The sequence below is a fragment of the Canis aureus genome, chromosome 25 (assembly GCF_053574225.1).
Source record: "Canis aureus isolate CA01 chromosome 25, VMU_Caureus_v.1.0, whole genome shotgun sequence".
Taxonomy (NCBI): Eukaryota; Metazoa; Chordata; class Mammalia; order Carnivora; family Canidae; genus Canis; species Canis aureus.
Genome location: NC_135635.1, coordinates 34772881 through 34786519, shown reverse-complemented (window position 1 = coordinate 34786519; position 13639 = coordinate 34772881). Strand labels below are relative to the sequence as shown.

General features: G+C 33.6%; 1 protein-coding gene and 1 long non-coding RNA gene across 3 annotated transcripts in view; one reads left to right on the top strand and one right to left on the bottom strand.

The window, feature by feature from the left end:
- LRP6 (LDL receptor related protein 6) overlaps window positions 1-13639 on the bottom strand; it is a 166714-nt gene that overhangs the window by 131289 nt on the left and 21786 nt on the right. Inside the window, exon 2 of one of the 2 annotated variants that reach the window (XM_077871038.1) lies at window positions 8570-8963. The exons of the other annotated variant lie outside the window; for it this stretch is intronic. Within the exon in view, the coding sequence (XP_077727164.1) occupies window positions 8570-8963 (394 nt within the window). The remainder of the gene's footprint in view (window positions 1-8569; window positions 8964-13639) is intronic. 2 annotated transcript variants of the gene reach the window in all.
- Window positions 1-13639, top strand: part of LOC144297217 (uncharacterized) — a 41986-nt gene that overhangs the window by 21433 nt on the left and 6914 nt on the right. The window contains exon 2 of the long non-coding RNA XR_013364294.1: window positions 13001-13064. This is a non-coding gene — a long non-coding RNA (uncharacterized LOC144297217). The remainder of the gene's footprint in view (window positions 1-13000; window positions 13065-13639) is intronic.

The window sequence follows — 13639 nt, the reverse complement described above, 5'->3', positions numbered from 1 at the left end:
TTGTGCAAAAAGGATTTCAAGAAGGATCAAGATAAAACCAAAAATTGAGAGTAAGATATCTATAAATAGGGAACAGACTAGAAAGAGAGAATAGGACCAGGGTAGAAGGAATAAGGAATGAAGGACACCACTCATGTTATTTCTAACTCTTAAAAATGTGGCAATTGTTTCACAGAACTCCAATATAAATCAATACTTAATCAGCTAGGCTATGGGGGGAAGGGGGATATTCAGAATGGAATACAAACAGTGATAAATGTATTACAAATGAATAATAGTCACACTGCAACAGATAAGAAATTACCTAAATAAATTTGGAAAACAGTATTTTGACTATGCAGACAGTAGTTTCAGAGTATTGTATTCTAGACAGTAAATTTGTTGCTCACAAGAGTATAGGTTAGCAATTCTGAAACCTTGACAAATTAGGTCTACACACAATATATGAAAATATACTGCATATTTAACAAATATTTGATATTTGTATTGACAAAACCAGGTTTCTCACTATCACAGAATCAACCAAAAAAGGAAAGGGATGAGACTGTAATGTAATATTGGGGTGGTGGATTAGAACTCAATTATCGTGGAAATATCAACACAGACTCATGGATTTTTTTAATATTATAGACAAAGGTGAAAACACACAGAACTATGTTTATATGTACACATCCATGTTATTTCCTAACTCTTTACTGAGAAGGCTTAAAAGCAATGAAAACCTAGTAGCAATGAGCATACCTAGCTTCCAAATCTTGATTTCTAAATACTATTTGCCAATAAAAGGAGACAGAGCTTCTGGGAGAAACGGTTGATTCCAAGCATGAAGCAGAAAAAGGACGAGTTTGAAATATCTTCTGCTGTCAGACCACAAAAAAGTACTTAAAAGTGATGAAGGGCCTATCAAAAGGACACAGCACAAACTTGAAGAAGTTCCCAATGGCGAAATGTGGGACAGTTTGAGCAAGAAATGATCACAGTAATGGTCTATAATCTATAGAATGAAAGAAATGCCCATGAGTCCATACTAATATAAATAATAAATAAGTACAAAGGACAAGAAAGACAATTCTACTTCTTTAAAGTAAAATTTAACTAATAATACATGTAGGAGGAGCAATGGAACTAGAAAAATCACCATGTGGCAAACACCACATCAATAATTGTTGCAGGCAAACATCACCAAAGAATGCTTAAATTAGTGGAAAAAAGTATAATGAGAAACAAGGTAATTATATAATTCCCAATATTTATTACAAGAAAAAAAATAGTAGACACAGTTAAAAAAAAAAAAAAAGACTCTGGCAGACAAAATCATAAGTTATCAAATGTACTATCACCAGTATACACATCATGTACCCTGTTGATAAGCACACATCACACTTCTGTGGTATTCTTGCCAAAAAAGTATCTTAATCAAATTATTAAAAAAAAAAAAAAATCAGACAAACCCAGAGAGAGAGAGACATTCCACAAAATGGCCAGTAAATCCTCCAAGATCAAGATTTGTCTTTGATCTTAGGCAAAAACTGCTAAAATGTCCCAGATTAGAAAATACTATGTAGATAACAATTAAATAAAATACGGGATCCTAGAAAAGAAAAAGGGCACTAGTAGGAAAATTGGAGAAATTTAAATATGGTGTACAGACAAGTTAATAGCATTATATCAACATTAACTTCTTGGTCTAGATAAGTGTTCTATCGTTAAATAAAATGTTAATATTAGGTGATGCTGAGTAAAAATTATACAAGAATTCTGTACTACTTTTCTAACTTTTCTCTAAGTCTAAAATTATTTATACACTATCCTCTCCACTTTCATGTAAGCTGACATCTTCTTATAGTAATCTTTTAAAGGAGGGACACAAAAAATAAAGGAGGGACACAAAAAACTTCTAGAAGAGCAAAATATAGTCACTGCTACTAAAAACTCAATTGAGTCATTAAAATGCAAAATTAGGCACACCCAAGGAAATGAGTTATCTGGAAGGCTAGTGAAAAAATAAACCACATAGTAACCCAGAGATAAACAATATGAAAGCAAGATTAAGAGGTATGGAGCACAAAATTAGACCATCATACATCAAACAGGAGATTCAAAGGAATCTAAGGATGATGAAGGAAAAATAAGAAACAGTGCATAAGTTTCTAGAACTACCAAATAACACTGATAAGATTTTACAAACATGAATTCTAAGTAGAATAAATAAAAATAGAGCCAGCCACATCTAGACACAGAGCAGGAAAAGTTGCAAAATATCCAAACTTAAGAGATGCTTAGGGGCTGCTTTTCAAGAACCAGGAAGAAAAAAAAAAAAAAGATAAAGTTACTTACAAAGCAACAATTAGAAAATACCAGACTTCTCACAGCAACAAGTAAAACCATAACATTCTCCAACAACTGAATGAAAATGACTATCACCCAGATTCTATAATCAATTAAATATCACTCAAAAATGAGGGCAAATTAAATACACCTTCAGATGAAGATAAAGAGTTTACCATTAACCTACTTTTGCTGAAAGAAATATTCAAGGCCATACCCTAAGAAGGAAACTGAACCCAACTGGATGCAAAAAGCAATGGTAAAATAAGAAACTGGTACAGTGAGTAAATCTAAAAAAAAATTTAAAAAGAATTTATAAAATCCTCCTTTATATAAAGCTACCATGTAGCATTTTTAAAGTAACTCAATTTGCAAAACAAAACATATAGCTTCAGCAAGATACTTTTCATGAAGAAAGAATAAAGCACCAAATGTGGAATTGGAAAATCTCAACCAAGAATTTGGCTGTCTCTTATTTTAGCCAAAGCCTTGGCTTCTTCAGCCAAAAAGTGAAGGCATTTAGCTATAAGAACCACAAGATTCCCCATCAGTTCTAGGATTTAATGGGTAGAAAATAGGCTTCCTCAGTTTACTAGGACATCTTTCAAAGCTCTAAGTTGTTGAAAGTTTGGAGCAAGATCCCTCACATACAGAGCTAATGCTTTTATGCAAAGTCCAGTATGAAGCTTTATATTTTAGGATAATTGGCTATTTGCTTCTTTGCAAAAGCTTGGAAACAGATATAATCTCAGGGAAAGAATAAAGAAAATCATATACTTTAAAACTGTTCTATAAATTTCAAGAGCTAATGAAGACAGAAGGAAAAGGGTGGTCCAAGTAGTAGGAAAATCAAAGAGTATAAAAATCAGCAAGTCTTAAGAGAAAAATTTCTAAAAGGAATACAGTATCAAAATAAAATGCTGCAAAGAAAATACTAAGACAATCATTTTATACCTACTTCACAGATTAGCTATCTGGCAAAACTCCTTCCAAAATCTTAAAGGTTCAATGGCACAAATACTTGGTGCCAGTCAAAACTAATTTACTACAATTTCTAAAACACCAGTCACTGTGGAATACAGCAAGAGTACATAAGAGCACCAAAAATACAGAGAGCAACACTCAGTTAAAGGTATCCTGTCCTTTACTCTCACAAAATTTCATTCTTCTTTCTGCTAAGGCTGAATTAAAAGGTCAGGGCAGCAAGGAAGGAAAGCTTTTCTTTAAAAAGCAAAGCTATTAAGTAAGACACTGGGCTAGGTAGGTAAAGTCACTTAGTTACACTGCAAATATTCCCTTTCAAGGTTCCTTCTATAAAAGTGGGCCTGGAGATATGGGACATAAAAAAACTTAACTACATAATTACAACTCCGTCTAAGAGAGGGTAATAGATATCCCTAGATAAAAAGAACTAAAAATTGGATGAAGGTTAAGATGTTTTTAGTAAAGAGGAAAGCCCTATACTAACATTTGAAAACATACTTATATACATACATTTATTTATTCTTAAAAGTGGGGGGGGGGGTTATTCGATTTTTGTCTTGTTTTTTCATTTTCAAGGTCCTTGAATCATATCACAAAGGCTGGTAAAACCAAGCCAATAATCCAGATTTCCTGCATTAGTGGCTTCTCTGACACATTTCTCTTAAATTTTGGATAATAATCTCAAAAACCCCACCTCCAAACAATATTGAATCTATATAATCTGCCTGAAAGTAATTGGTTATAGTTTCCCTTCTTTAAACAAAAAGAATCTTTTGACATTTTAAACTATTTTCTAGTTTACATCAAGTGGTTTTAGCAAACTGGATTTAGGGGTCAAAGAGCCATAAAAAAGGAGGTTAAGTGGATGACCTACACAATAAGGGCAATAGAAACAAAATTTTAAGAATCTATTCTGCAGAAACACAATTCTAAATGTAATATACCTAAATTATGGACTTGAATGTGTAATTGTACAATCAAAATTTTTAAATCAAAATTTTAAGAATCTATTCTGCAGAAACACAGTTCTAAGTGTAACATACCTAAATTATGGACTTGAATGTGTAATTGTACAATCAAAATTTTTAAATCAAAATTTTAAGAATCTATTCTGCAGAAACACAATTCTAAGTGTAACATACCTAAATTATGGACTTGAATGTGTAATTGTACAATAAAAAATTTTAAATCTATATATATTACTTATTTAAATATCTCACTTTTTAAACTTTATGTCAAAACTAAAAGGAACCCATCATTTTAGAGATGAGAAAACTCAAGTCCAAAAGAATGAAGTGACTTGCTGCTAAATAAGAGAGCTAGATATGACATAAAACAAGCTCCAGTGAGTCTATTTCTATAAAATATAATCTTGATAACTTGAGTTGAAAAAACTAAAAATCTTAAATATGTTTTAAATAAACAATTGTAATCAAAACCATACTGAGGTAGAATTCATGTGATGGTGCTAAAATTTATATTTGCTGAGAAAACACTTTCTCCTCTAACAAGGAAAACTAATAGGATTATTATAAAAGAAAATATAAAGTCAAGTCACTCAAAAAATATTTATTGAACACCTTCTATGTGGTAGGAATAATTTTAGTCATCTGGAACATTCCAGTGTAGAAAGTACTTCTAAATGTACTCAGGATATAACAATTATATGTATATAACTGTTAGGGAAATTATACATTCTTTTTCCATTGAGTTAGTTCTAAAAGCATTTTTAAAGCAGAACTTTTAGTGTTATAAATATTATTCTTAATGATGATAAAAATGTATTTTTAAAATAAGTATCTTTCAAAGCTGTTCAGTACAATTCACTTCAGACTAAATCAATAAACTTTTTTTTTTTTAAGATTTTATTTATTTACTCATAGAGACAGAGAGAGAGAGGCAGAGACACAGGCAGAGGGAGAAGCAGGCCCCATGCAGAGAGCCTGACGTGGGTGGGACTCGATCCAGGGTCTCCAGGATCACGCCCTGGGCTGCAGGCGGCGCTAAACCGCTGCGCCACCGGGGCTACCCTTAAAGTTTAACTTTTTAAAAAAATCCAAAGAATACAGAATATGAACAGATCCTTAACGAACGAAAAACCCCTAAAACTACTTTCTTTGTACCTGAAATAGCTGGCCCTTAATATCACTAAGATTAGTACAGTTGTTGTGGAACAGACTAAGGAACTTCAAGTAGCTGCACAGCCAAATAGTCAGGAACTACCTCTTACTATAAAAGAAGGATATTGCTTCCTATTAACTATGGTTGTTCATTTCTGTAACAATTTCTATACACACGTTTTCCTGTTCCTTATTCTGAGTGCTACACTGCCATCACTCAAAAGGGAAAAAAAAATCTCAAACTAACAGAGGCTAAAGTTACAGAGAGAAATAAAAATCTTCCTTCAGTCTAGGCTAAATGGGCTGATTACACAAAGAACTCCATACATCCGAAAGCACACAGATGTCTGCACTAGTTCCCAGGGCTCAAACAATACCAGTCATTCAGTAGCTTTCCTTTTACATAAGCTGATGTGAGAGAGTTCAGTCAGCTCTTCTGAACCTTATAACCCAGGATACTGGAACTCTGATAAAGCCTACATTTTTCTTCAGTACTGTTTTCATGTACTTTCTCTGGAAAGCAAACTTCATTTCTCCACAAAAATAAACATGGAAATCATCTCCTTTGTTTGATAAGTGCTGTACTCAAATCTAAAATTATTTCTCCAGTAAAACCATAATCCCTAACATAAATCTAAGATGAACACTGAAGACTGATAGAATATATTTTTAAATGAGTTTAAAATATAATTTTACAGTTCATCATGCTAATTACCAAATGTATACCATTTGGCTGCATCCTATTTATTTCCAATTGTGTAATTTTAAAAATAGACATGACAAAAAAAATAAAAATAAAAAAATAAAAATAAAAATAAAAATAGACATGACATATAACTTTCTAAAAATCAAAAAAGATTTTAAGAACAGGGAGGGGCAAATTTACATACATACATACGTATAAGCAACACTTTATCACAACCATCAAATATAATAAAAAACTATTTCACTGTTTCACCAAAACTTAGGCTTCAGGAAAAATAGTCTTCACTGATCATCCCTTAGAAGCTTAAATAACACTACTTTCTACCTTCAAAGCACACTTTTTATTGTTCTTCCAGTAATATTCTTCATCAGCTGAGTCTCTGATGGTTTCTCACCATCAATACTGGGAAGTTTCATGAGTAAATTAAAGCCACCGAAAGTCTAATGTATTTTTTTTAATAAATATGGTAAATTTACTTCCTAAGACACTTATCAGATCTGACACTTAGAAGTAAAGCTAATTAGTTTAGGGCACGAAATGAGAATGATTCATTTAATCATTAAATGATTAGATCCTGAATAGTCAAGAGTTACCTATAAATTTAGTTCCCTTGAATATATACTATAGTCAAATTATTATCCCTCGTAGAAATGATCTAGCTAAAAAAAAAAAAAAAAAAAAAAAGAATGATCTAGCTGCTGCCCTGGAATTGTGGTAATCAAGCTATTTTATCCACCCATCCTCCTTGAGTTCTTGTGGCCCTTCCAATTCCCTATAGGAGGACTCTTCCTCTCTCCACTACATACTACATAATGCAAACAAACATGCTTTTGAAGGAAAAGTGCTCTCGTCCAAGTTTTCTGTCCTTAAATAGATAGTAAATCCTTAAAGATACTCCCCCCTCTCTTCCCAACATAAGTACAAAGAGCAGAGCTCTGAACATACTATTAAAAGATAATTTGGCTAAACTGCCATCATCCCTCATAAGAGTAAATTTGTCAAAAATAATTTTTTTAAGAAATCTTTCTCTTTTCACAAGGTACTATTCCCTAATGACCACTGAAAGCACCAAAACTGTGTATTTTATAAAGCAGTAACCTCACAAACATTTCAACACTCTCCACAACCTACAAACTTTGTTGGCAAAACAGATTCCATTTCTCAAAAATATCCTGGAAGTTCTCAACAACCAAATTTTTCATCAGTACAGTTTACTGCATATCTAATATCTCTGATCTCCTCCTTGGGACAGTCAACCCCTTTTCCTACAACCAGAGCCACTATATTTTCTGATGCTTTATTAAGAGACCATCTGACTTTAGCAGATACCTCTTAATGCGCCCCTCTAAAAAAATACAGATTTTTTAATGTATTATATAAATTATATATATATGTATGTTCCAGAACTTCTCACTCTAAAGTTTTACTACACTGCTGCCCATGTTTTATCTTTCATGGTCAGACAAATCGTTTCATTTTCTTACAACATGACACCTTCTTTAAATTTTGTCACCAAGTAAGGCCTGATATCAAGACAAAGGAACACACAATAAACCTTTCTTTCATGTTTCCCCACGTTCTATTGCATAATATTAATCCACTCCCTTCTATGAGTTTTAAAGCATTCCAACATATTTGAAAGTCAAAGAAAACAAAGTGTTACAATGGTTATTTGCAGATTACTTATCTTTAGATTTTAAACAATTATGAGTACATTATTTCAGGTTAATGTTTAGTTATCTACCATGACAGACTCTGGCATAACGACATATTCAATAAACGAGGATCAAGGAATGGTATATGGCAGAAGAGAAGCACAGTAACAGAAACATGTGATGACACAGTTCACAGTTTCTAGTGGGATTTACCCATAGCTTTAAGTTTCCCTTCACATTAGAAAATAAACCTTTACATCAAATATGTGTTTAATTAACTAGAAAGGAATTATTAACAACTGAATTTTTATTTTTCATTCAACACTGACATATTAACTAATATCTCAGAGTTTAATAAAAAGATACTAGTATAACAAAATGATTGCATATACAAAGTTGTAATATCCATAGATTTTTTTGATGTTATCTTGAGTATCAAATACTACTCATTAGATCTTCATCCCTTCTTCTCTGCCTTCTAATTATCCTCTCATAATTATTAAATGCAGAAAACAAAGAACAAACTAAGAACATAAATGTATGGCTATCCCATCAGTGATACTAGAAACACAATTATCATAATATTCACAAAAACATCTTACTTTAAGACCACATGTAATTTCCCATGTTCAAGTCTACCTGACAAAGAAGATCAAAGAATCTAAAATCTGGTTTTTGATCTTTCTTTTCTTTTGGGGATGGTAGGGGTATCTATGCTAGAGGACAAAAACTAGGAAACAGAAATGCGATAGGCTTTGTACATTGCACAAACTTACCCACTTGAAGGATCTAAGGCAATAGCTCTGGGTTGATCCAACTCTTGCCAAAATAAAACTTTTCGTAAAGATCCATCTAAATTAGAAACTTCAATCCGATTTGTTTCAGAATCTGTCCAGTATAATTTTTCTCCAAGCCAATCACATGCCAGCCCATCAGGGGACAATAATCCAGAGACAACAACATTCTGTACACTCTCAGTTTTGTTAAATTCTGTTCGTTTAATGGCTTCTTCGCTGACATCACTCCAGTATATCAAGCCATGACCAAACACAAAGTCCACCGCAGCTGCATCCTCCAAGCCTCCAACTACAATTGTAGCATTCTCTTTGCCATTTGTAGCATCAACCAATCGCAAGTCCCGTCTGTTTGCATAAAGCAACAAAGGGGCCGCTAGAACAAAAAAAGAAAAATATGTAAGTAAAAAGAAAGGAAATGTAATGGTTCCTATAAAGTGAGTTTCAAATCAGCATTAGTGAATAAATACTATAGAAGACTAAATAAATCTATAGAAGACTGTCTTAAAGTCTTTTCACAAACAAAATACTATTTTTTGCAGCAGTTAAATACAAAAAGTTGCAAGAGCAAGGAATTAATTCTACTAGAGCAGTCTTTTCTTATTAAAAAGAGTCTGTCACATAAAATTAAGAAATTGGGCCATACCAAGAATTTCTAAGAATATGGAGCCAGTGGAACACTTACACTCTACTGGGGGGAATGTAAATGGTACAGCCACTTTGGAAAACAGTTTGACAGTTTCTTAAAAGGTTAAACATACATCCTATCATATGACCTAGCCACTCCATACCTAGCTATTTAATCAAGAGTAATAAAAACATATGTCAATATAAAGACCTGTACATAAATGTTCATAGTAGCTTATATGCAATAAGGCCAAGCTGGAATTAACACAAATGTCATCAATAAACTAATGGATGACAAACTGCAATATATCCAAAACAAAGTAATGAATTATTTGTACATGTAACATGGAACCTTACATAACATGCGAAAATCTCAAAATAATCATGCAGAGTAAAAGAAGTCAAACCAAAAAAAAAAAAAAGTAAATTGCATGACTCCATTTATATAGAATTTTAGAACATTCAAATTACTCTACTGTGACAGAAAGCAGATGAGTGATTGTCTGGAGGTAGACAAAGAGGGTAAAAAAGAACAAGGATTACACAGGGAGAGATTATTAAAGAGGCATGAGGAAACTTATGGGTAATAGATATATTACATCTATGAGGACAGTTCCAGAGAGGTATATATCTCAAAACTTTTTTTTATAAAAAGAATAGTTTTAATTATCAGAATGACCTCTGATAAGACCTAATATCGAAACTAAATATAAAGCTAATCCTAAAGAAATAATGTTTAACTTTGAGAAAGCTGAAGCTGTTAGGACTTAAGTTGTATAAATTCTATGGTTTGGGGATTTTTTTTTTTTTTAAAGATTTTATTCATTTATTCATGATAGTCATCAGAGAGAGAGAGAGAGAGAGAGAGGCAGAGACACAGGTAGAGGGAGAAGCAGGCTCCATGCACCGGGAGCCCGACGTGGGATTCGATCCCGGGTCTCCAGGATCGCGCCCTGGGCCAAAGGCAGGCGCCAAACCGCTGCGCCACCCAGGGATCCCTGGTTTGGGGATTTTTAAGTATCTATTCCAAGTTCCTGACATTTATTTTTCTAGCATCATTAGCAATGAAAGATCTAGAACACAATTATCGAAAAGAACTTTCCGTGATAATAGAAATATCATCACTGGGCAATAGAGTATCCTCTGGCCACATGCTAAAGAGTACTTAAAATCTTGCTAGTGTGACTAAGAAATTAAATCTTTAATTTTATTTAACCTTACTTCATTTAACTTAGACAAGTGGTCATATTGGATAGCACAGATCTAAAGGCTGAGATGAAGAACACAAATGAGGGAAGGAAAAATAATAAGAGTTATGCAGTAATCTACCTAATCTCTCACAATTACTCACTAAAGGTCTACAATTGTCATCCAAAGGCAATACCAAATACCACTTCAAAGTAATCACTACCTCTTTTTCAAGAAATTAATTTCAAAAATTAAGGTGCTCAAAAAAGTATAAAGAAAAAAAGTCATGTTTAAGCCAGTTTATGGATTATGGCTGCCAAGAAGTTATAAAAGTCCACAATTTTCATCTAGAAGTAACATGAACTTCCCTTCTAACTAAGCTTAAATCCATCTGTCTTAGTTAAAAACAAATGGGTGGATAGCTTTTTTTTTTTTTTTTTTTTATTGGTGTTCAATTTACTAACATACAGAATAACACCCAGTGCCCGTCACCCATTCACTCCCACCCCCCGCCCTCCTCCCCTTCTACCACCCCTAGTTCGTTTCCCAGAGTTAGCAGTCTTTACGTTCTGTCTCCCTTTCTGATATTTCCCACACATTTCTTCTCCCTTCCCTTATTTTCCCTTTCACTATTATTTATATTCCCCAAATGAATGAGAACATATAATGTTTGTCCTTCTCCGACTGATTTACTTCACTCAGCATAATACCCTCCAGTTCCATCCACGTTGAAGCAAATGGTGGGTATTTGTCATTTCTAATAGCTGAGTAATTTTTTTAAAAGTGACTAAGAGCCCTTTCCGCTCATTCTGTATATCTAACACTGCTACTGGCCAATTAATAAATTTCCCTCACAGATTCACTTTTAATTAATTCAGTCTTTCCTTCATCACAATGAGTTATTAGTACCCACAGTGTCTACTGCACTATCTTATATTGAGCCAATTATAAAAATCAGGAAAAGGGCCTCTGTTAGTTAAGGGCACAATGCTAAGTACTACACAGGGCTAAGCAATAACCTGAGAGCACTTATAATTTAAAATCCAAGAGTGATAACAATCTATTATTTACTGAGCACCTTCTTTATGGCATGATTCTTGGGAAATTGTTTGTGTACCAAATCTGTATATGGTGTCAGGTATTAGCTAAATCTGTTAAGTATGTTTATGACTTTCAAATCAAACATTAATATTTCTATTGAACGTTTGGCCTACAAAATCCAAGCAACCTTTCTGATCGCTTAAGACCTCAAAAGCCTTCTAGGTACAAGGGTGAAGAAAGAGGGTTGAGATGGAGAGACAAGTTAACTTCTTTTAATTTAGCAGTACTATTTATAATTAAGACTTCTAAGGAACTATTATTCTATTTGTAGAGGTGCCTGGCTGGTTCAGTTAGTAGAGCATGTTACTCTTGATCTCGGTGTTGTGAGTTTAGAGCCCAATGTTGGATGTAGGCGGGGAAAGGGGGAAGGAGAGAGAGAAAGAAAGACAGAAAGAACAAACACCAAGTAAACCAACCAACTATTAAAAGGAAATCCCAGAGTTCCCCGTCTTAATCACCCTTCTGATACTTGAATGCTTTCTACAATATTACAACCAATATCTATTCAGCAATATATTAAGTGGAATAGCTGAAAGATATAATTTGATTGGTAATATTATTTTTGTCCATGAAAGAAACACACTGGATCCACACATACTTGCCCCTAGTTGTCATATATATGCCATGCACTACATTACCTTCGATTCCAAAGAGATTACACCTTCTAACTTCCTAATAGCCAAATAACCATAATAACTGCCAACATACCCCTTCAGTGGAACCTGCATAGGTGCTTAGGAATCCTCATTTTCCTTTAACTTCCTACCAAACTTTCTCTTCTAAACTTTTTCTGCTTCCCTGAAGACAAATTCCATGCTTTGAATCCTTCCATCTCAGATCATATCCTAAAGTAATCTCAATGAGACAGGAAGCAAGAAAATTGCTTAACATCTTAATTTAAAATTCTCAAAAATCTCTATGTATCCCACCCATCCTCCTATACCTTGTCCTCAGTCTCAAATGATAAATTACTTTCTCCTTTTTTATAGTTAAAGCAATACTTTTGATTCAGTCTCCGTAATTCTCTGCCAACTTTGCTCTATGGATTATTCCCTATTTCTTGTATCTGCAATGGCTCCTGCCAGATCCTTCTATCAAAAAACTTTGTTCTAATAACCCTAACCTTACTACCCCCAAGAGGATTTCTCCTAACGCAAAATCTTACAACTGAATACACTTACAATACAAATCTTACAATTGAATACACTTCATACCACCACCTTAGTCTAACTTAGACTCTAACTTTCCACCCCTCACTCAACTAAACCTGTTCTCTCCAAGTCTTCAGAACCAAATCTAATGGCCTTTTCTCAGTCCTTATTCTTGACTTGTATTTGGCATTCAACAATGTTAACCATATCCCTACCTATGTAGAATCCTCTTTTTATACAACACAGTTATTCCCATTTTTCTGGTCATGTCTCATCTGCCTTTTAGTTTCAAATCTTCCTCCCATTTCTCAAATATGGGTATCCTCAAGATTCTTTCTTGTTTCAGAAATACAAGAGTGTCGAAGAGAAAATGTGCAAGTTCACCTGGTCAATAAAGCGACTCTATTCAGGTAATTTTCAAATCATAATCATCTCCAGCCTAACTTTCAGTACTGCACCTATAAATCTTTTTGGCCATCTCTTCAAGCCATTAAATTATATTCATCACCTCCCCCACAACCTCGCAAAAAGAAATATATAGATAAATATCTATATCTATATATCTATATCTATATCTATCTCTTCAAGAGTCCATGGTACCATTTTCCTAATCTTACTGGTACATGGTGGAACCCTGTTTCACAGCTCCCTTTTCCCCCAGTCAGCCAAATACTGTCTTGATGATTCTTCTTTAGCATGTCCTTAAATCTGCCTCTTTTCCATTCTCGGAACCACTATCCTACTCTAGATCTTCATAATCTTCTCCCTAAACTTCTTTAATGGTAAGTGATCTCAACACTCTTCTGTCTCTTTTCCACTTCTAATACTTCTATTTTATCTAACTCAAAAAGCTTTCTGATTTCCTTTGCCTAAAATAAAAAGTCTGAATACTTCAGGCCACCACCGGGTGACTTTTACCTAACTTTTATAGCCTCTGCATCATCATACACACTGCTTTTTAACAGGTTGATTGGAAGCACTACAT